Consider the following 23,465-nt stretch of genomic DNA (forward strand, 5'->3'; position numbering starts at 1 on the left):
TCTCAGTAGTAGGCAATAGGATTGTCCTCAAAGATTTGGCCTCGCTTTTAAGTTTGCTATTTTAGCACACACAAAGGAAATGTTGTTGCCCTAAGACTGATTGTGGATGACCTGGTGTCATATGAGAAAATATTACAGGGCCAGTTAAGTATTGTAAAAGTGTTATCATGAAATTTTCTCAAGCTTGAAAAGAGGGCTGGGTATGGAAAGAGTGTTTTCCAGAAGGGTTCAAAATTGCCAGTAGCATTGCTGCTATAGAAGTCAAAGGGCTCATGAAAGAATATGAAAGAGAGAGAACACGTGTGTGTGTGTGTGTCTGAAGACTTAAAACCATTTAATCTATTTCATTTAAAAGTTTAAAAGTAATTGTGATCTTAGTCTACAAAATAGAGTGATATTTGGAATCTTCTCAGACAGTCTTGTCCCTTATAATCCTGTTTTCCAGGCTGCTTTGGAAGTCAACTTCTTACTAATTTTCAGGTATTCCAATCTCTCTGTTTTATAAAGAAGTTATTTGGCTTCACATACTAGCAGATTGATAATGTCCATTATACTTAAAGAAGCTCTGTGGTTTGGAGGCATTCACCCTTTCTTTCGGCTTTTCAGACAGTGAAAATTGTAGCAATCTTGGATGTGTTTCATTAATTCCTGCAAGTATGTATTTGCCAAGTTCCTGCTGTATGCTGCCCACTCTGCAGTCCTCATCCATTTCTTAAAGTTAAACATTGGATTCTTGGTCCTTTATAGGAAGGCAGATCCTTAAGAAACAAGAAGAATTCTGAGAGAAAGGAGCCAAATGTGTTTTGAGGAAAAGCAACAACCTACAGATATCTATGTTTAAGTAATTTTTTACACTTACACATTACAAAGTATAAAGAATATTTAAATATGCCACTCAAATTGAAGACTCTAAATGCAACAGTTGCATTTATATTCCAAATGTAGGTGGTGGGCACTGGTATCTTCCTGTAGGATTAGACCTCACTTTTAAGTTTAATATTTTAGCAGGGAAATGGATAGTTGCCTGAGGGCTAATTGTGGATGTCCTGATGTCCCATGTCACATTTCTCAGAGATCCCAAAAGGACGTGTATTTTAAAAAAAGGAGAGAAAGAGAAAACTAATTTTGATTCTTGAAGAACTGCTATTGTGTACAGTTTACGAGAGTGTTGTATTTAAGAGTTTGCGTAAGATATAATTTTTTACTGGTTGATAATTTTTCAATATCAGGTTATTTTGTTTTATAAACTTATTTTCCAGCTTATATTTCATGAATCATTGAATATCAAATAAACTAAATGTTTATTATGTTATTTGCCAGTTAAATATTTAATCCCCAGTTTTTTCTTACCAATAAACTTCTTTCTCTTCTTTCTTTTTTTCTGCTTGCCTTCTACCTTTTTTGTTTTTTGTTTTTTTAGGACCTGGGGATAACGAAAGTGGGTCATATGAAGCGAATTCTCCAGGGAATTAAAGATCTTGAGAGGAGCACTCCTCAGTCTGAGGTGTAATCATATTGGTGCTATTCCTTGGAAGGGAAGTAATTGCTACTTAATGCAAAGTTCTTGGAAACAGGTGGCTGTTCTTGTAGTTTTCTGCCTAGATAAGTAAGCACCAGGAAAGCACCTCTATGGCTTGCTATTTTTCTGTGGGTAAAAATTTTTATTTGAGGTATTAGAAAATATTTTTGTGCCAAAAATTGCATTCCACAAAGCTATTTTCTTATTGTGCAAACCCTACCTATTCAAATATGTTCATATTAGTAGAATGGTAAGAGGAATCTGAGGCAATTGCATTGACTAAAAGGTGGAATTACAAAATGTTCACTTCTCTTACACCTGGTCAGAGGGAATGTTCTTACTGTGCAGTCATGAAATAGGATATGGCTAAAGTTTCTTAGGTTTCATTTTTGGAGGCATTGGCTTCCTAACGTCACTGGTTAGGAGACTCAGATGTAAAGTGAGTCGTGTTTTGAATGTTAGATTCGGCTCACTTCAGATTTCTAGCACTCAGTGGTCAAAGAATATGGTTAAAAAAAAAAAACCAGGTCCTATGAATGAATGCAAATCTTAATGCATGATGTTACTGCCTGGATTGCCTCTCTTTCTTGCATGTCACATGTACTATTGTAACATTTAGCTTTAATGTCAGTTTGAATGTAATATAATTTATTACTACCTAAGTACCTTTTTTGTTAATGAAAGGCACTTTTCTGTTCTTTGATGTGGAATTTTGCATAAATATCCTGTATCTAAGAATTTGTGTCTGTGCCATAATCCACAGATGATATCATCTTATGCAAACCAATGTTACATCAACCTGTTATAAACAGTAGGTGTTCACATTAAGAAAATTCTCTGGATATTTTCCTAAAAGTACATGTTCTGTTTCCTAACAAAACTTAGTATATCTTTCCAAACCAAAATTCCCACATTTTGTTCTTATTTTTCAATTTCATAATTATTTAATACTCTGTTTGCATTTATAATATAGTAGACTATTGATCCAGAAATTTCCCCAAGGTCTCAACTGGGACTTGTATGCTTGTTCGCCATCCATGCTCGCCCACTAGCTAAAGTGGCTCCGATATGAACTTCCAAAAAGAAAAGATGAATTTTTTCTTAAGGGTTTATGTAAATATTATCTCACTTAATTCTTGTAGATATTATTTTCCTTTTTCTAAACCACTATACTTCATGGTAGCTTATTAGGAATCAACATTATAATTATCAAATCTTTGAAAACCAGAAGCATACATATCAAAGTCATGAAAATATCCTCAAATAAGCTTTCTTTAGACATTACATACCAAAAAATTAATTATAATATTTAAAAATCATCTATTTCAGAGAAGTAAACAGGGTATTGACCTATGGTGACAGTTTTCCTAAAGATAGGTGCTCAGTAGATAGACACACACACAAATGTACATATACAAATATATATGTACATATACAAATATATATGTACATTCACACTTATGTACATATTCACACTTATGTACATATAATCTTGAATGATTCTTTCATTGATATTTTCTAGACAGTGATTTGCCAAATGCTTGAAGAGAAATATTGATGAAAAAGCATTTAAAATGAACTAGTATCAGACAAATAATTTAATTGTATCAAAAGAGTTTAAATATTTGACACTTAATCTTATTTATAACTTGAGCATTTAACTTCTAGTAAAATCACACAATTTGGATATCTTAAAAAAACATGAACTTGATGGGTTCCTGAACAAGTGTGTCTGACTATATATTTTACCTAAGTTGTGAATAAATGGAAATTTCCCAAGAGGAATTATATCAAGTAGCTTAAGAGAGTAAAAAGCTACTCATTAGATAATTTTAATGTCATCCTCACCAGTAACATCAAAGTTCTTCTTTTCCTGTCCCTTTTATAGTTCCCCGCCCTGAAAGGTGTCCTGCTCTTCCAGGCACTTCTGTGAAATCAAATGGCAATGCCAGATTCTCACAACTCTGCTGAGATCACAGATCCTGGTCTGACTGCACCAAAAAAGGGGAGGTGGAGGCAAGGAGGTGAGAAACTCTAGAGAAGAATGAATTAATATAAAACTACTTACTGTTTTTCACTTCTCCAAAATACTCCTTTGCCAATAGAAAAGATTGTCAGGCTGTCACAGAGATTCTCAGAATTAGAGAGTAAGGTATAAATGACTGAATATTTTTGTTTGGCATTGATCTTTTTACTCTTAGGTAACATCTCATATATGCTGTAAAACTGCAGTTAATAGTATCCTTAGCTAGACTTTTCCTGCAAATGATTTTTGGATGAGGGAAATCCTTTAAAGTGATAGTTTTGATACTTCTTTTATTAAATGAGAGTGGTTTTTCCTGTATGCTTGTCTGTGCATGGCTGTGTAGGCCCCAAGTGACGTTTGCCCAGATGGTCCCCTCAGAGCCTCCCTAGGCCCCTGTCAGTGTCACGGGAACCAGCTGCTTATAGTAGATGGGGCGACACAAAAAAAGAGGGTCTGCATGCGGTCTGATCACAGCTCTGGTGAGTGCTGGTGGGACCTCTATACCTAAGTAAAATTTTGGAGTACTGAATTATTTTCCCTCCTGTCTTCCCACCTCCCTTTGTGAATTTCTTTCCCACTTCCTGGATTCCTATTTTCCCACATACCCAGTACAGTGATGGTTGCAAAAATTCTCACTACAATGTGCCACCCTTTCCTCATCAGCTGTCCCACTACAAAATGATTCTTCTTCCCCACTTTAGCACCCATTGTAGGTCATCGGCAGAGTGTTATAATAAAATTTAAAGACACCAGTTTTGTAGCTTGCGTTTTATAAAAGGAAACTTCCTAATATAAATAAGTTAACAAGTTAAATAACATGGGGACCATGATCTGTATTGCTCTGGCTGAGAAGAGATGCCCTGTGAATGTCTAGATCTCTACTGTTCAGTATTGTAGCTACTAGCCACATGTGACTATCTAAATTTAAATTAATTAGAAATTTACTTTCTCAGTTGGGCTAGCCCCATTTCAAGTGCTCAGTAACCATAGTGGCGGTGCACATGTTGAATGCTTCCTCATTGCAGTAATTCCACTGGATAGCACTGGTCTAGATGCTGCTACTCATAATGTGGTCCGTGGATCACCAGCATCCATATCACCTGGGAGCTATTATAGAAATGCAGAATCTCAGGTGTACTTCAAACCTACTGACTCAAAATTTCCCTTTTAACAAGATTCATCAGGTGATTATTACTGGCCTAGACAGCATATTCTTCCTCCTAGATATTAGGGATACGAGGGCTTCAAAAAGATCCTAAAAGTAGCTCACTCTCCAATCCAATTTTTTGTCTGTTCTCCAGCTATTCCCAGAAATGACTTGAAACTGTAGCTGAGTTTTCTTCTCAGTCTTTATTCGTAATTCTGGTTCTAGATGAGTTCTACCTACCCAGTGGGTATATTTCGGTAGCTAAGGTGTAACGCAGAGGAGATTGGCTGATGGACACAGCTGGCCTCTCTCCAGCCCCTCACCTCATGTCTAAGTCACAAACAATCTACATTTACTCAATTTCTTGCTCAAGTGGCATTCTCATTTGTTCACAACTTAAGTCACAGGGAACATTGCAGAAAAGTCACTGAGATAAGTATAGACCAGATCAATCTCCTACAATTTGTACACTTTCACTTTCTCTTATCAGTAGATTATGGTGTTGACATAGTGCATGCTTGAGGATACATAGCAGCACCCACACATTAAAAGAACCTTTAGGCATGAACAAAAAAGAACCAAAAGATTGTAAGTAAAGTGAATACCATTAAAGCCCTTAAAGAGGGCATGTTTTCCTAGACTTTATTTTTCTTTTATGTCACCTTACCTTGATTCTCAGGTAGTTATTATTTTAAAAAATTCTTAAAATAGTGCCTGAAAAATACCATAGTTTTGATCCTCAAAATACAAATTTGTTTAATTCTATAGTAAAGTCTTTCCCAATGACTGATTGTCAATACTCTTTCACTTACTAGTTTTTATATACTGAAATAATTTACAAAAACATTACTGCCTAGAGATTCTTTCACTGATTTTAATGCATAAGGAGGGCATTACTTTAGTCTTCATAGAAATTTTTTAACGGTATTGAGGAAGGAAATATTCATGCAAAGCTTCAAAAATTTTAGTGGAAACTTCTATACATCACTTCTAAAGTAAGTTATCTATTATTTCCAATTGGGGTGAAAACATAGTGGACTTGCATATGGACTTTCACATACACAGATGTGAATTCTTTAAGGATATAACTTTTAATTAGGCTCTAAAAGCAGTGCATCTCTCAGTCTTGACCTCTAGGCCCTGTCCTGCCACCTCCCCCATAATGAACTCATGCTGCATTTTTCAGATGCACGTTGGATAAAACAGTGGGCTTAGAGCTTAATAATACAAGTAGCAGTTTTAAAACACCCAGTTCAGCTGAAAAGAGTAGTGAAGATTCCCCAAATACCAAGTATTGGTCAGTGGAATAGCTTCCCTGAGTAGTTCCCACAGTGCTTGGCTGCCAGGCCTCCCCTGCCCCTCCTGCAGTCCCATCCCAGGTGCCATGGGCCCTGGGATTGTTCGTCTGGGCCATGGCATCTCCCCAGTGACTTTTGTGTAGCAATTTCTGTAATGGGTGTCAGGTGGTTAATATGATGCATTTGCAGTAGAGTGCCTTCCTAAAGAAACAGCGAAACCTTTAAAAAGACGATGCTCAGTGTGTCTTGTAATATGCAGAGCATTAATTTTTTTATCTTTATTACTATTTCTCTTTATTGTTTTCTCCAAGTTTTGTTTAAAGACATTTCTGTTAGAAGAAAAAACTATAAAGGTTTATCATACAGAGAACAGAGAGATGAGACAGCTGGACTGTACCTATTTGTATACTTCTTTCCATTATTTTCAGGAAAAGAAGTGTAACAGAGTAGCTGAGACTTCATGAAACTCAGTAACGATGTTTAAGATAAACCCTATATAAAGAAGATATCCTATTTCTGTATATTTATATCCTCTCTTGATTTTGAATGCACTTCCAAATTTTAGTTGGAAATATAGGAATCAAGCCACTACTTAAAAGTTATAAAAACTCCACATAAAATATTTGATTTAGTACAAGTTATTCATTGTATAGGAATTTATAAATAGCCTGGATATTTCATAGGAACTGCATTTCAAGAGTAAATGAATCAAACCTAAAGGAACATAGGGTAACTTTTTAAATGCATTAAAATAACTTTCATACTTAGTTGAAGATGCCATTGAAATAGGACAATGCAGTTATATATACAAGCTAAGAAACAAAGAATATATTTTGTGGTCCTTGCTATTTGATTGCACTATTGTTTACCATAGCTTAGCTGTATCTATTTCTATATTCTAAGTATTAAGCTGATATGTAGCTAAAGATTTCTTACAGTTCTGGTAACTGGTAACTAGTGCTGTGAAAAGTTTTGGTATTGTAACATTCCCAGTTTTGTGAGTTATATATTGTATATTGAAGATGACTTAATAAATTGGAGTAATATATTTATCTAGAGCTGGGAAAATAAGGTAATTATTTTCAAATTTTCAAGTAAGTTGTATCAAAATTTTTTTCTTCCTCTTGAGTGAGCTAAACGTCTCACTTTTATGTTAAAATATCTATTTATACAACAGGGGTCTCCTTTTACTGGTTTTATTAATTTTCCTATTAAAAGTTTTCGTATCTTTTTATACCAAAATAATTATCATGCTGGTTACCCAAATTGCCAAGATTTTGCAGGAATTTTGGCAGGCAAAATATTTAATAACCAACCAGCTTTGTACATTTTCTGGCTTTGGGGGCAAGAATTTTACCTTTGAATCTCTGTGTGAGGCAGCACTGATACCAGCAAAGTCAGTAATAGTGTTACTCATAATCATCAGTAGAAGGTTTTCACAGGTTGTGTTAATCAGTGCATTTATTTATTATGTTGTGAAATTTAATCTTTATTCAAAGAGCAAATTCTAGCTCTTTGTTACTGCTCTTGCTTAGAGTGTGATAGCTCTGTTAATGATTTACTTACATACTTGAAGTACTCATTTCTGTCAAACAGATGCCCAACTTCTCATTGTAAAAAATAATGTTCTTTTCCATTATGAATACTGAAGAGTAAAAGGAACTTTAAAAATAATTTTCATGTTCAAAAAGAAAAAAGGAAAAAAGCATAAAGCCAAAATGAAATCAGCAGTATTAAGAATTCAGTGCAACCATGGGATTCATGGAACTATGTTTTGCCAATACATATTTTGCCTTCAAGTTAGAACTTCTCTGTGGCAAATTTTCAATTTTTGCTATAATAGAGATCTCAATGATTGTACTGCCAATATAACATTCAAATGAACACTGAGATCTTAAACCCGCAAAAATATCATATGCCTCTAGGGGCCAGCTCTAGGTTTCAGGTGTATATTTTTAACACAAGTTTGTATTTGATTCTGTGCTACGTCACAAATAGTAACCATGATAATAGTTTATTTGTTTGTTTCTGCCAATTAAGGCAGTGGGATTTTAATTGAAGTTCGAATTTTTTTGTTTAAAAGCATCCTTTACTCTTTGAAAAAACTAAAAATTTAAAACAATGGCACAACATGCCACACAGAATAAAATCACGTTTTCAAGGAAGAAAAAAACTGTTCTGACTTAATATGAGGCAATGTTGTATACCAAAGAAATCACTTTAGCAAGCCCTCAATTCAACTGTTTTATGGTTACACGGTATAAGCAGTAGATGAATTCTGAGCCATTTAAGAACTATAGTAAGAAATTAAGAATTCACTTACTGTATTTTTAAAGACATAAGAGTTTTTAAAATTAATTTTACTGTTGCACAAGCAATTACTGAAGGCAGGACAAAAAATAAGTGGGAAACATTATAAGGTAAAAGTAGGTTGAGTTGGTAATTTAGCAAAGATTTGGGAACACATAGTTTGAACACAGTTAATTTGATCTTATACTGTAGAAATGCAGTGTGAGAGATACAGTAGGCATAATACCACAAAAACAAAGCAGTGTCACATTGATGAAGTCTGCGACTGTGTCTTAGCAAAATAGCCAGTGAATTCAGGGAGCCCGTTCTGTTGAAATTTAGAAGTCAGTTAAGCAGATGGTTTGGGTGACTTAACCATTTGTGTTTATTCCACGAGGCAAATTTCTCCACTTTGTGATTGATGTAGGGAGAACTTGTATAAAGGGCTTCACTAGTTCTTTTAAAAGAACCTTACTAAATGTGCATCAAACCATATCATTCAAACTAAAGAGACCCTCATGAACTTGCTGAGCCTTAACATTTTTTAGCAATAATAGATTTTCCTTCCATTTTAAACAAAAAAATATTAAAACTTATAATATAAATAGCTGGATTCTGTGATAGTCGAGATGGGAATATGATTTAGGTTTGTTGGGTTCCATAACCAACTCTGGCACTGGCTCACCGAGTCCCTTCTACAAACTTTTTGTTTAGATGCCTCAGTTTCCCCAATTAGAAATAGCACACAATGTTATCTTATGCAAACTTAGTATTTTTTTCTTTTGCAAAAGGAACTATGTGTATGTCATGCCTAAGTTTGCTATTTCTTTCCCACTGTTATTTGAGACCTAAAAAAAGGCTTCCAAGACTATAGCATGAAAATTAGAAGTTCAAATTTATATCCCTTGATATTCAGTTTAAAAATGAGAGTGAAGTTACATTAGTACTCCATGTACCAGAATAGGTTTGGGTGTTTTCATATTTACTAGTTTCATATTAATTCATTTTAGGATAGACTAAAAACTCATTTCTAAAACCTTCATAAATTTTGAGTAATTTTGCTTTTTCTACACTCACCCCAGACAACCATTTTAATTAAGAGCTTCTTTAATTCTTAGATTAATTCCCCAGAAGGAAAGTGTCCCTTTAAATCAGTGGTTACACAAATGGAATATGGACTCTCTTACTTTGTTTTACCCTGTGACATCATTTACTCTCTGTACCAAGTGAATTCTTCTTGGCTTCTGTGCTGTTTGATCCAAAGCCTGGATCACTAGCTACATTCTCTGGCTGTGGAATGATATTCCCTCACGCAAAGCACCTCCAAAACTTTCTGTAAAGAAACTAAATTACAGATTGCCTTGTCACCACAATAGAAATCTGAGTACGATTAAGAGAAATACATCCCAATAAGTCATTCAATATAGATGAGGGTATATGGCTACTGACTTTATTTTTACCTGGAATTTGAATTCAGTCACTATCTGATCTTCAATTTAAGTTTTATTTCCTAAATCTGGCATTTATGATAGCATAATATCATAACTTGGAGCTCCTGTTATATTCCCCTTCCCTAAAAACATTGGAATTATGAGGGGGTGTAAGCCACATGACGTAAAGGAAAAGACTGAATCAGAATTCATTCACATGCTATTTTAATCTGTCTTAATGACATAACAGTTTTCACAATGACAGATCTCTTAAGTGATGGTTCCAGAATGATTTGGTACAGTGATGGAAAGAAATTAGTTTTCTGGGAATTGGGCTTTCCACAATGACCTGATACAGATATCCTTAGCATAATTAAAACGAATTATAACTTTAATCAGAGCCTACCCTGTTCACAGCTTCCATTTGGGCAGCAATGTTTTAATATACATAATGATGAAGATTGAAAAATTGCCAACTCGAGCAGTTCTTTTGTTTCCTCTCCTCCTTCCCCTTGAAAAGCATTCAGAAAGCTTTTGGGAGATGACACAGTCTTCATGGCAACATTAGCGGTTATGTTCTGCCAAGAAACTTGTCAACTAAAACACGGAGCAACACAAATGCTTACCCCTAAACTTAGTTTTGAATTGTGGAAGCAAAAGCATTTTATATATCAACATCTTTTCAATATTTATGCAATTGCATGTTTTGATTTTTGTCCATCTCAAAAATTGAATTGGCGTTCTGTGTTCTGTTTCTGATTAGTTGAAGTAAAGTGATAATTCCATTGCCTTGGTTCAGGCCTTTATCAGTACAAACCTTTCCCATTTTGCTGTGCTTTTGCCATTTTATTTTCTCAGCAACCAGTTTTCCTACCCGCTTTCTCTCCCACCTCTATTCCACCTTTCACAAAGCTGATGAGTAGTTTTTCTACAACACAAGTTTGCTTTGTCATCCCTCTGCTAAAAATTCTTAAGTAGGCTCTACTTTTTTCAGAGCACAGTAACCCAACTCTTCAGAGTGATGGATAAGGGTCTCTGACTTGCCTTTTCCCACTTTTAACATCTTCACCCAACATTTCCTTTAGAAACCTTTTGTAACCCTAGAATTTGAAACTATTCACAAATCAGTGCCTTGGCAAAAATCATGTGCCATTGATCCACTCATTCAAGACTCAGTTCAAGTTTAACCTTCTGTAAAGCTTTACCTGACTTCCCCAGTCAGAGTATTTCATCCATGCTTCATAATAGCTTGAAACCTTTTCTGTTAAAATAACATTATATTCAGTATTTTTTTTATATAGATGCCTGCCCCTGCTGCTGAATTGCTCTAACTTTGTAGTCTATGTCTAGCTAGCACATCATAGGATCTTAATAAATGTTATTAAATGAATGAAGTTAATGTAGAACCCAAATGTCTCTATATTTTTATTCTTACACAGTGAAAGCTTAGACTTCCCTGAGAGTGCCCGAGGGCTGTGCATTCATGAGCGAGTGAGCCTGCATCATGCACTCAGGGCAGACCAACAGAAAATGAAGAGCAGGGAAGAGTAGTTGTTTTATGAAGGGTATTTGTTAACTTAATCAGAAATGTTTATCAAATCTGAATCCTTCTCTCTAAAATGAGGCTACAAAAGTTCCACGTAACTGTCAAATTTTATTTGTAGTTCATAAATATGCCCTAAAGATTACTTTTCCCTTCTGCAGACACATTCAGTATATACAGTCCACACAAGCACATATGTTGATACACAAAAATAATGAAACTTGAGAAAGAATTTTTTTTAATTGTGAAAGTGAAATTTCCTTAAAAATAATATTCATCCAGAGACATAGACTGAATCTGTGTGATTTCAGGTCATTTACAGTTAATGATTATTTCATTTTTTATAATGTATGAAAGCCTGTTTGTGACTGTTACCACCCCTTGTAGAACATAAAGCCTAAGAACTGTTAACCTAAGGCTTTGTTTTTCTTTTGTGACTCTATGAAGCCTTTCTACCATGTTCCCAAGTATGATAAGAGGTTAACTTAAAAAGTTCCATATAGTTAGTAATTTCTAAAATTAAATAGTAGTAAAAAAATGCATGTAATTAAATACCCTTTCCTTTACTCATATGAGAAACATTTTTCTATCTGCTCTATACCTGGCATTTGATTAGATCTTGGGGATATAAATAAAAGGAGGCATAGCTCATGTCTAGTAGAATTTGTTTGTTTTGATGTGGTTTTTTGTTTTTTTTTTGTAAAATCTGTTTTAAGAAATTGAGGGGACATTTTTAAATGAAATATTTCTCAGGTTATTTCAGAGACGTGGTCTCCTTCCACCCAAAAAACTAGTCAAATTTTGTGCTACAGAAGTAATCCCATTTTTATGTTCACAATTTTTATATTTTCAGGTCAGCCACAAATATTTTGGGGCATCACTTGTCAATTACATCTTTCATCAACCCTGTGGAACCCCATGTCCACAACCATAGATGTTATGTGTGATCAGTAGCTAATAGATTTGTAGAACATGAAATAAATTTGAAGTCCATTTTAAGAAGGCATATATCCCTAGGAGTGACACATGCATCAAAATTATGAGGTATACATTGTGAGCCCACTGTAGAGGAAAAGAGTTACAAAGTAATCCTTCCTGGTATACTTCAAAGGCTCCATTTGAAGTTGTGGCTTCATTTTCCACCTCAGTTGTTTGCAATGGGAGGTAGGGAGTATTAATCTTTAACAAGTAGCATACTTATCTAAGCAAATAGAAATATACTACTAGCATTTGTGTGCCATGATGCACTGACATATAGGTGAAACCAAAATATTTGAGTTATAAAAATTAACTTCTCTGAATATTTATTAATGGTTAGGCAATAGATTCCTTTATGAGAAGAAAACTGTCTTTATCTTCATTATCAGAAAGTAGGGAAAAAACCTTATTTGTATGTATATTTATGTTTTGATAGAAATATTTTAAAGTCACCATTTCCCATCGGTATAAAGTATCAACCATTTTTTTGTTCTCTAGCAAAAGGAAATGATTAGTTTGATACAACTTTACTATTTGTTTGATGTTTTAAAAGGTCCACAAAAGAAGGAGGCTTAGAAGGCTGGACACTTTGCCCTTATATTTACCGTATTTATTTTGCCTTACAATAAAGAAAATCAGTAATTATTTGCCTCCTATTTGTCATGATGTTGGAAATCTTGCTGTATAGTTCCTTTTGTCTCTGACATTGCAAAAATAGGTTGAATCTAGCCTTTGCCATAATATTTATAGTTAAGAATTCACTACATTTTGGTAGTCTGTTTTGAAACTTGTATCTGAAAGATGCAAATCATGTCTATTTATTACATGGTGGGCTCTGTTTGCTGCAGAAAAGAGTGAAACTTTTAACTGCTTAGCACACTTGCCAGTGAAATATACCTGACAGAGCAGAGGTTATAACTTTGGCTCTAATTACTTTTAATAATGGTAAGAAAACGTGACTTTTGTTTACATGCTGTTTACAATGGCATAATTTTTTAAATATATATAACAATTGAGATATTTATTGCATACTATTTTAAAGATGTTTTATGTATTTTCACCTTTGGGATATATTGTTACAGTTCCTTATACAGATAATTTGGGTGGCTTTGTTAATATAGCTAGAAATTGTTATGACTACTAAGTGACCAGTTTTCCGTGCCTTTTATTGTGGGATGCATGATTATGTATTTATTGTACGGAAGTCACTGATGTGTGTATTTTTGTACTTTGCTGAGAGTAATGGTTGATCTCAATGTATATGATGATGAGACATGCCTTTCCCAAAGGGCACTGCCTTGAGACCGTTCTCAAATAAAAATTAGAATGCATTTGGAGAATGTGTGAAGTCTATGTTCTTTCTGGTGGGAAGTCTTTTTTTTTTTTTTTAACTTTTTATTTTGAGAAGTTGTAGATTCACATACAGTTGTAAGAAATAATACAAAGAGGTCCTGTGTACCCTTTACCCAGTTTCCCCAGTGAGAGCGTCTTGCAAGCCTATAGTACATCACAGCCAGGATATTGACCTTGATACAGTCAAGATGCTGCACAGTTCTCTCACCACAGGGACCCACAACGAGGACCCCTCATGTTGCCCTTTTATAGCCACACCTACTTCCTTCCCACCTCCTCCCCCATCTTAACCCAGCAACACAGATCTATCTCCACTCCTATAATTTTGTCATTTCAAGGACACTGTATTAATGGAATCATACAGTATGTGACTTTTTTCCCCTCAGCTTAATTCCCTGCAGATCTCCTCCAAATTGTTGCATGTATTAATAGTTCCGTTCTTTTTATTGCTGACTAATATTCCATCTGGTGGGGTGAGTTCTTAAATGACAAATATAATTTGGTTTATGGTTAGTGAGTCCTTGAAATTCACCAATAAACACTTGTTAAGAACCAAATGCCTGATAGGCATCGTCTGCAGTGCTGATGACCTATGAATAGTCCTTTTGAGATTACTTACTGTCTAGTGAAGGAGAAAGAGTGTAACCCAGAGTGTTATGTGCAGTGATAAAAATATGCCACCAAATATGTGGGCAGCACAGAGGAAGGGAGGGTGCAGAGGAGTTTTAGGGGCACCTTCTGGATAAGCCACATTGACTTGAGTCTTAAGGCAGTTAGCAGGCAAAGCCTGTGTGTGAGAAAGGCCCGGCAGACAGCACAAGGCAAGTCAGGGAAACAGCCAGGCAGCTGTGGCTTACCACTACTGAAGCATAAGAGAACACAGCAAAGAACAGCAGATGGAGTTTGAGTGGTGAGGACAGAACAGGGCCATCAGATTTGAGCCCTGCACAGGACCTTCTTAGCTGGAGGGACTTCTTTAGGGCAGTTTTAGTGGAACTGGAAAGGAGGAAATAGATTTGAGAGATCCTGAGTTGTGGGTGCCATTCACTTGGAGACCTGTTGTGGATGACCAAAAGAGAAGAATCCCAGGTTTCCTACCAATGGAAAAGGAAAATATCAAGGTCAAATTCGGATTTGGGCATCATGGGTTTTAAGATGATTGAAGGGTGTCCAAATGATACATGCAATGTTGGCATGAAGTATGGGAAGGAGATACAGCTGTGGGTCGAAGCCATTAGGGAAGATGGGCTTGTCACGGAAGATCCTCAGGGACTCGGAATAAAGGCCCGCAGCGCTGGGACTAAGCCCACTGAAAATTGAATATTAGCCCCATTTGAAACACCCTCATGTACTCCACACAATTCCAGTTGCTTCTACTTCTGGCAGTGATCTTTTGGATAAATGTGGGCCTTGAGAATGTCTTTCTTGGAGCAGTGGCACCAACTTAACAAACAGCAAGCAGCCCTGAGAACCACCGAGTCAGGTGAAGCTTATTCCCGCCTGTCTCCTCTCCCACTCAGCCTCCCTCCTACCCAAATCTCTGCTGCCTAGCACCCTGGCACGCCTGAGAGAGTCTGCAAACGAAAGGAACCGTTGATCATATCTAATTTTTTTCAAGATTTTTTGACAGTTACAGTGAGAAACTCATTTTCCCCAGTATGCAAAAATAAATATGTAGATGTGTGTGTACACACACACACACACACACACATATACACATATATGTTAGCAAGTTTAACAAAACAGTACTTACTTTCAATGTGCTTTAATAGTTTCTATTTTGCTTTTAAAAATACTGATTGCAAACTATGAACATGATTTTATAATCCACCTTTCATTATAGTCTACCTTTTATAATGAAAGGGTCAGCAAACTTTCTGTAAAGGGCCAGGTAGTAAATAAGTGTGGTTTTGTAAGCCATGTGGTCTCTGTCAGGTCCACTCAACTGTGCCATCACAGCAGGAAAGCAGCCGTAGACAAAACGTAACTGATGAACGTAACTGTGTGGCAATAAAACGTTATCTACAAAAACAGATGGCGGCCCAGCCCCTGCACTAATAGGTCAAAGCTCACAGTTCAACAGTTGCCAATGCTCAGCTGACTGCCTAAAAATCATCTGGAAAGCTTGTGAAAAAAAGTTCAAGACCTAGCCAGACCTGCAGAACCAGAATCACTGGAGGAGGGGTTGGGCTGCCACTTTGATCCCCTCTCCCTGAGTGATTCCTACCTGTGGTCAGATTTAGGAGTCAGTGATCTAATCCAACCCCACAGTCCCCATATTACAAAAAATAAACATAAGTGTGAAGGCTAAGTTGTGAACTCTGAGCAATTGTAAATAAATTTAAAGAATAAGGTCATACAAACTGGGGATTCACCACAGTGCAGTTAAATTGGAAATTAATAACAAGTCTGAAACAATATAAAACCTACCTTTCATAATTTGTTCAATAGATAACCTTGCAGAAACTCAGCAAAAGTGATAACCAATGAAAGGACAGAAGCCAATGTCCATTAAACTGATAATGAGAATATTAAACATCTCAAGGCTATTATAAAAGGTTACTCAGCTCAAAGACATGAATGTCTAAAAGCTCACTACTCTATGATGACAATTTTTCAGCCAATGAGGAACACTGATACATACCACTCTACTATGCTTAATTATGACTTGATGGACTACGTAATTTCATGATTTTGATCTGGAATCAAATTTTTAAAGCCAGTCAGCTGATTTTGAAGTGATGATTGCATGATGTCAAAGTTTTATTTTGGGGGGGGCCTAAAGTGATTTTTTAATTTAAAAGTGAAATTCGGTCTGTATTTTCAATATGGAAATTATCTTAATACAGGCTTATCAAGTATACAGTATATATGGACTTTAACATATTAAAACAAAACTAGTATAAACAGGCACAAGAAACACTGAAAGTTAAAAACTAAGGTTAGTGAATTGATTGTAAACTGTAGCTTAAATATTAATTTATATTCACTTTTATACTTACTCATATTGGTTCTGCAGTCTCTGATAAATAAAGTACTTTAAGCTTTCATTGAAGTAATTTATTTTCCCTGCATGTTGAATCTAAATAAAAGCAAAGCTTTGACATCCTCCTGTGAACTGCTGCTTTTTTTTTCTCATCCATGTCGGTTTCATTGTCCCCTGCCCACAGTACAACACACAACACACACACCACGTCTTCTCTACCTGTCAAACTCCTGCTTATCCATAAAGTCTCAGCTCAAGGAATCCTGCAATGGAACCTTCTAAAATTCACCAAGACAAACCGACACTGGTTTCTGTTCCCATTACACTTTGTTCCTATTACATCTTGCTAGAGCAATTATATTGCATCATAATGATGAATGCTTCTCTCTTCCCACTAAATCAGCTGTTTCTTAAGATTAGAGAGCATGTATTATTCATCTTGTCCCCACTGAATTGCACAAAGCTTGACTCCTCTAGCTGGTCTTCAAAAAATGTATATGGAATAAATGAAGAGAGTACCTCGCTTGCAATATTTTGTTTAAAACTCTTACATCTATGTTCATAATTGACATTTCATGGCCCTTGTCTAGCTTTGGAGTCAAGGCTCATAAAATGAATTGAGGGAACATTTCTTCTTTTTTATTCTGTGGAAGAATCTGCATAAGAAAAGAGCTGTCTGTTCTGTGAATGTACGGTAAAATTATCTGTAAAACTGTCTAATAATAGCTTTATTATTTCCTATTTTCTTTGGGTTTGTTCTCTTATTTTTCTAACTTCTTGGGGTGAATGCTTATAAGTATAATCTCTTTACTTATCAATAAAAACATGTCAATTATTGATTTTCCTGTAAGTACTATTTTTGCTGCATGCCACAAGGATTTTCCTATTTTATTTTTTGGGGGCCATGTAGGAAGATGGTCATTTGCTTGTTTAGGAATCTAAGGGACAAGTTAAATCTCTTAAGGGAGGTCAGTGGGCTGAGACTCAGGATAGGTCTTTTAACTCCCATTAGTTAGGAAACCCAGGCAGAATCTCAGTCAGACTGACCCAGCATGGTGGAAGCGGGAGAAAGCTGGAGTTCAGTGGAGAGATGTTTTGGGTGCTCAGACTGGACAGCAAGTCCCCCAGACACTAGGCTTGCAACTGCCCCCTGACGCCATGTGATAGCCCTCCAGTGTGCAGATGCCCTGCCTGCTCAGGACTCACTGGGCAAGGCTGAGCCTGCTGGGGAAGGTCTCAGGCATCCCACAACTTTCAGAATGTGGTCTCATTATTATCCTATTTCAAGCACTTAATAATTTCCTTTATGAATTTTGTCTTCAATTTACAAGATTTTAATTTGTTAAAGGCAGCTCTCTTCCCTGGAGGTGGTCTGGTCATAGCCCATCGGATGGGTTAATTTCTGACTCACTCTTACACTGAGGGGGCTACCTTTGTTTTTAGTTTAATGAGATGGGGGGTTGCTCTTAGACTCCCCACTTAATGGTGGGTCCTGGTTTGACTGTCTTCTTCCTGAGATCCTAGGAGCCATGAAAACAACAGCCCAATTTAGCCATTTTAGCAAATGCCCTCAGATAAAATTCAATCATAAGCTTAACTCTTTGGGTTCTTGTCTTCCTGAAGATTTTACTCAACATTTTATTTATTTACAAAGGGAAGGTTGGTCCAAATCTGCACAATCCAGTATGGTAGCCACTAGCTATATGTGGCTATTGAACATTTGAGATGAAACTAGTCTGAATTTAGATATACATATCAGAATTTGCAAGTTAGTATGAAAAAAATAATGTAAAATGTCTCAATAATAATTCATCTATTGGTTAAATGTTGAATTGATAGTTTGGATATATTGGATTAAATAAATTTGGAATCAATTTCATGTGTTTCTCCTTAGTTTTTTAATGTGGCTACTTGAAAGTTTTAAATATACATGGCTTGTATTAGATTTATTTTAGACTATGCTGGCTTAAATAGTCTGCAATATTATTTAGAAAATGTACCTGTTTTTAATCACACTGTTAGATTCATCTTTTTTATATTATGCATGCTTAATATATATTGTTAGGATACTTATTTGTTCAAATTTTATGAGCATGAATGGAGATTTTACTTTTTAAGTGGAGTATTTTAATTAAGAATTTAACAAAGAATTTTTAAAAACCAATTTGGTGGGGAGAGTTTGATTCCCAGTTATTTTCTAGAATTTCTATTCTAAAAGAGAGCATATAATGAACACTTGATTTGCTGTCAGTGTTATCTCTCAGAAGTGACCAATTTTGGGCTTGTAGAATGTCATGTTAGAGGACAAAAAACTGAATGTAGAAAAATGTGGACAGAGTCAGGCATATTCCTTAGAACTTAAGGAAAAAAGCTTATGTTTAAAAAATTAAGGGGAAAAAAGCTGTTTAGTAAATGGTACAGGAATAATTAGATATTTATAAGGAAAGAGGAAAAAATTAGATCTGTTTTTCATACCATGTCAAAATTAATTCTAATAAAAGACATGAATGTGAAAAGCAAGGCTTGAAACTTCTTAAAGGAAATATAAGAATATTTTTATGTCAATGGGCTAGGGAAGGACAATTTTTAGTAAAGCACAAAAAGCATAACCCATTTCTAAAAAAAAATTCATAATTTGATTAAATAAAAATGTAAGTTTTGTTTAATAATAAACAGCATACAAAAGTGAAAAGACAGGCGACAGACTGGAGAAATTATTTTCAAACATACAAGCTACCATGGAATAGTATGCATGAAATATATATACCTATGTATACAATACATACATTTATATATACATAACATATATACATACATCATACATATATAATGTATGTACATGTCTCCCACAAATCATTCATTTTTTAAAGTCGAATTTATTGAGATATAATTTACAAACAATGAAACTATCTTTTTAGTACAGTTCTGTGAATTTTGGCAAATGCATAGTGTTGTGCAATCAGCACTACATTTAAGGTATGAACTATTTATTTCATCTATAAAAAGTTCTGTAGGGCCTCTCTAATCAATCTCTCTTGCCTTCAGATCCTGACAATCATTGATTTATTTTCTCTATATACTTTTGCCTTTTCCAAAACATCATTTAAATGGAATCATATGTGTATGGCTTTTTGAGTCTAGCTTCTTTCGCTTAGCATAAGAAATTGAGATCATCCATCTCATTACTTCTATCAGTAGTTTTTTATTGCTGAGTAGGATTCCACTATATGGATACAATGGTTTGTTTATCCATTTGCCAGTTGGAGGACATTGGGAGTTTCTAATTTGGGGTAATTATGACTGTAACTACTATGAAAATCTGTATACAGTTTTTTATATGAACATGAATTTTCCTTTCTCTCAGATAAACACCACAGGATTGATGGGTCATATGGTAGATGTATGCTTACATATCTACTTATAAGAAACTGCAAACTGTTTTCCAAAGTGCTATGCCATTTTCATAACTACCATTGATGTATGAATATTTGTTCCAGTTGCTCTCATTCTTGCCGTACTTGATACTGTCAATGTTAAGACAATTCTAATAGGTAAGTTCTAGTACGTCAGGTTATTTCATTGTGGTTTTACTTAGCATTTCCTTAATGACTAGTGACATAAGCATCTTTTCATGTGCTTCTTTGCCATCTGCATAAATTCATGAAAATTGATTTTTAAAACCAAACAATTCATTTAAAAAATGGACAATTGCATGAACAATTTCCATCAAAGGAATTCAGAATAGTCAATATTAATAAACATCTAAAAATATGTTCAATAGTACTGTAATCAGAGAAATGCAGGGAAAAGAGATATTGTTTTAGATCCCTTGGTGACTAAAGCATCGATCAAGGAGTGGAAGTTTCCCTTGAGTTGGCCATTTCTCTTCCCCAGTTAGTATCCTACTCCTGAACCCAGTATGAATAGAGTCCATTTTATTTGTTGATACACTTTCTTAGTGCCTGCCAGTTGTCAGCCTGAATTTCTGCATATCACTTGAGCCTAGATTCCCTGACGCTGTATTTTGTCTGCTTTTTGCATCACCTCTCATACTTGGTGTGAGATCCTTTGACACCTGCTGCATTGATAAACTATTTTTCAGACATGGAACTCTGAGGTCCAGACTGGATATGCACCCAGCTCTGTTGGTGCATATCCAACAGATAAAACCTTTCCCGAACTAGTGGATGAGTGTAATAGATAGCCCAGCTAAGAGTGATGAAAATTTACAGCTCTCGGCACCTGTTAAACTTTCAGACTTCCTTCCTAACCTGTGTCAGACAGATCAAATTTAACACTCTTGAGGCCCAGACCGTCAAAATAGAAACACATTTATTAGGACACAGCTGTCTCCCTTTACCTTCCCTTACTCCTCAGATGTAGAGATAAAGTTTTGGTTTGAACTATAACCCTGTCTTAGAGATGACCGGGCTTTGTGAGTCCTTTAAGTGTGCAACCAGGAAGACATGTTCCAAGCCTGTTTGCCTTGTGAAGTACATCTGTTAGCAACCCTTTTGCCTTAGTTCCTGAATAGCTCTGCATTTGAACAGCTTGGCCCTTCTGCTATCTCAAGATTTCTCTCTGGCTCTGCCTAGGCTTGCTTTGCCTCTCTTCAAGGCCCTCTGTCTATTGTCCTTTTAGAGAATACTACAGCTCATGCCTGATTTAGCCTCTTTAGCAACTAGACCACGTGCGACCTGAAGCCGCGTTACCGTCAAAGCTACCGACTCTGATCCCAGACCTCCACTGCTATTTCGTCCCCATTCCTCAGTCCAAGCCTCAAGGCAAGCACGTGAAAAGAGAATTGAAAGATACAGAGATGTGTTTGTTACTCAACTGATGCCTATTGCCCAGTGTGTGACAGAGCTTTTTTTCTATGACAGGCAAGAAAAATTAACGAGAAGCAGGACACAGTCCCTGCCTGCCTTCAAGCGGCACAACAGTCAAATGGGTTGTATGGAAGCAAAGATAATGGGTGAAAGAGGAGGTAGGCAGAGGCAGAGTCTAGGGAAATTTATCCAATGAAGGCTTTCTGCCAAGTGTTTTTCAGGGGGAGAATTCTGATTTCTCAGTCAGATGCTTGGAAATAGGAGGCGATGCCACCTTCTCCAGGTGGATAAAGAGTTTTCTAAGGGACCAGGTGGCAATAGAAATCCCAGAATTATAGGTCTCTGTGTCATCTCTGTAGGGTTGAGGCCAAGAGATTCCAAATGGCAAGCAGAGATGAGGCGGCATGCTCTCAGCATTGGTCTGCTGGTATTCCATTTGTTGAAGTACTGGGGTTTTTTTTTTTCTAGGGCATCCAAGAATCTGGGATGACATGAACTACATACTCCTAAATATCTATTATTAGTATGAAGGGTAGGGGTTCAGTCTGGCAGAATAAAAGAGAGGCTGGTGGTGGTGAACTGTAGAATTTGAGAGCCTTTAGGATCTGTAATTATAGGATGCTGGCATGAGAGCTTTAATGCTGAGAGGAGGAGAAGGGTGCCTCGCAGCTTTGTGTAAGGTCACAGGGAGAAGAGCTACCAAGGTGTTACTGAGACTGGTAACATGCTAGTGGGGCTGTCCCTGGCCACCACTGCTGACATGTCATTTGAAGGTCACTTTGGCTTCTTTGAGGAAGCCTGTCAGTTATACGTTGTGGCTTAGAATTCCTCAATATATTCTACAGCTAATGGTACTAAAAAGGGAATTAAGCCCAAGAAGTACTTTAGTTAGAAAATGTTCATGCACATTTGGTATTCTGAGATAAGGATGGGTGAGATTTAAATAAACGAGTTAGAAGGCAGGAAGGAGAAACAACCAATTAGTTGTCTTGGTCCTGGGAAGAGTGGATCTGAAGATGGAGCTTTAGGGGGTAGCTGGTTAATTCTCTGGCTCGCTGACTCAGGTGGTACTGGGACAAGTCCATTTTTATCTGGCTGGTAAAGATGTCTGTCTGAGACAGGATATAAATAGGATGTCATAATTTATTTTACAAACTGCGGTATCTTTGAGAAAGAGGCACTAACAATGGGCCCAAACTCTGATTGTACCCGGCTTGTGTATGTTCATACCAGGCAATAAAAAGATGTAAAGTCACCCTGAAAATAAATCCAGAGGAGTGCTCAGCCCAGAGCAGTCTTGTTGATGCCTCTGTGGAGGTAAAAGATGAGCAATATGAATATCTCAGTGGCTTCTGGCATAGGTGGAAGTGGGCAACTTTGTTATTGCAACAGCTTAGAAGTTGGTGTTATATTACTGAGAAACAGGGAGCTTAGGGAGGAGATCCATTTGGAAGGTTGCCCAGGGCAACTGAATGCTTGGCAAGGGACACAGAAAGCCTATGGCTTCTCCCAGCAGGTGTTTGTTCTTGCGTGTATCTTGTACATCATTAGTTTTACTTTTTGACCCGCAGTAGCAGAAATCATGAGTCAAGGAACATGGCACCTGAAGTTAGCCAAAGTGAATAAATGAGCAGAGGGCAGGATTAATAACAATTTTCTATGACATGCAGGTGACTAGATAGAGATTTCTCTCTGAGGGCAAGCAGAGGATTTGCTTGGTCTCTTCATATATTATTGCTGTTTCAGGATGAGGGACAAGAGGTCCAATACAGGCTGTCTGGGAAGGATGGAACATTGTGGTGTCACAAGACCCATTGGAGGTGGTGAATCAGACTGTTGAAAGCAAGGAGAGGAAGCATTTGCCATGTCCTGGCAGAAGGGACAATATACAGATTCTGTAGAGTATCTTAAGAACCAAGCCTTATTTCTACAGAAAGAGCTATCTATTTGCAAAATGCATTGTCCAGTTGTGTTTTAATGAGGAGATGCTGTAGTGGAAAGCAGCACTGACCTCAGAGGTAGAGACCAGGCACTTCAGTGATGATGGGCAAGAGAAATAATAATGAT

General features: G+C 36.4%; 1 protein-coding gene across 4 annotated transcripts in view; it reads left to right on the plus strand.

The window, feature by feature from the left end:
- The window catches only part of DGKH (diacylglycerol kinase eta), a 199,297-nt gene extending 185,727 nt beyond the window's left edge, over nt 1-13,570 (plus strand). For all 4 annotated transcript variants that reach the window (XM_073212570.1, XM_073212571.1, XM_073212573.1 and 1 more), the window contains one exon: nt 1,421-13,570. In XM_073212570.1, the coding sequence (XP_073068671.1) occupies nt 1,421-1,510 (90 nt within the window). In that variant the 3' untranslated portion in view covers nt 1,511-13,570. The remainder of the gene's footprint in view (nt 1-1,420) is intronic.
- The last annotated feature ends 9,895 nt before the right edge of the window (nt 13,571-23,465 follow it).

This window comes from Manis javanica, chromosome 9 (genome assembly GCF_040802235.1).
Source record: "Manis javanica isolate MJ-LG chromosome 9, MJ_LKY, whole genome shotgun sequence".
Lineage (NCBI taxonomy): Eukaryota > Metazoa > Chordata > Mammalia > Pholidota > Manidae > Manis > Manis javanica.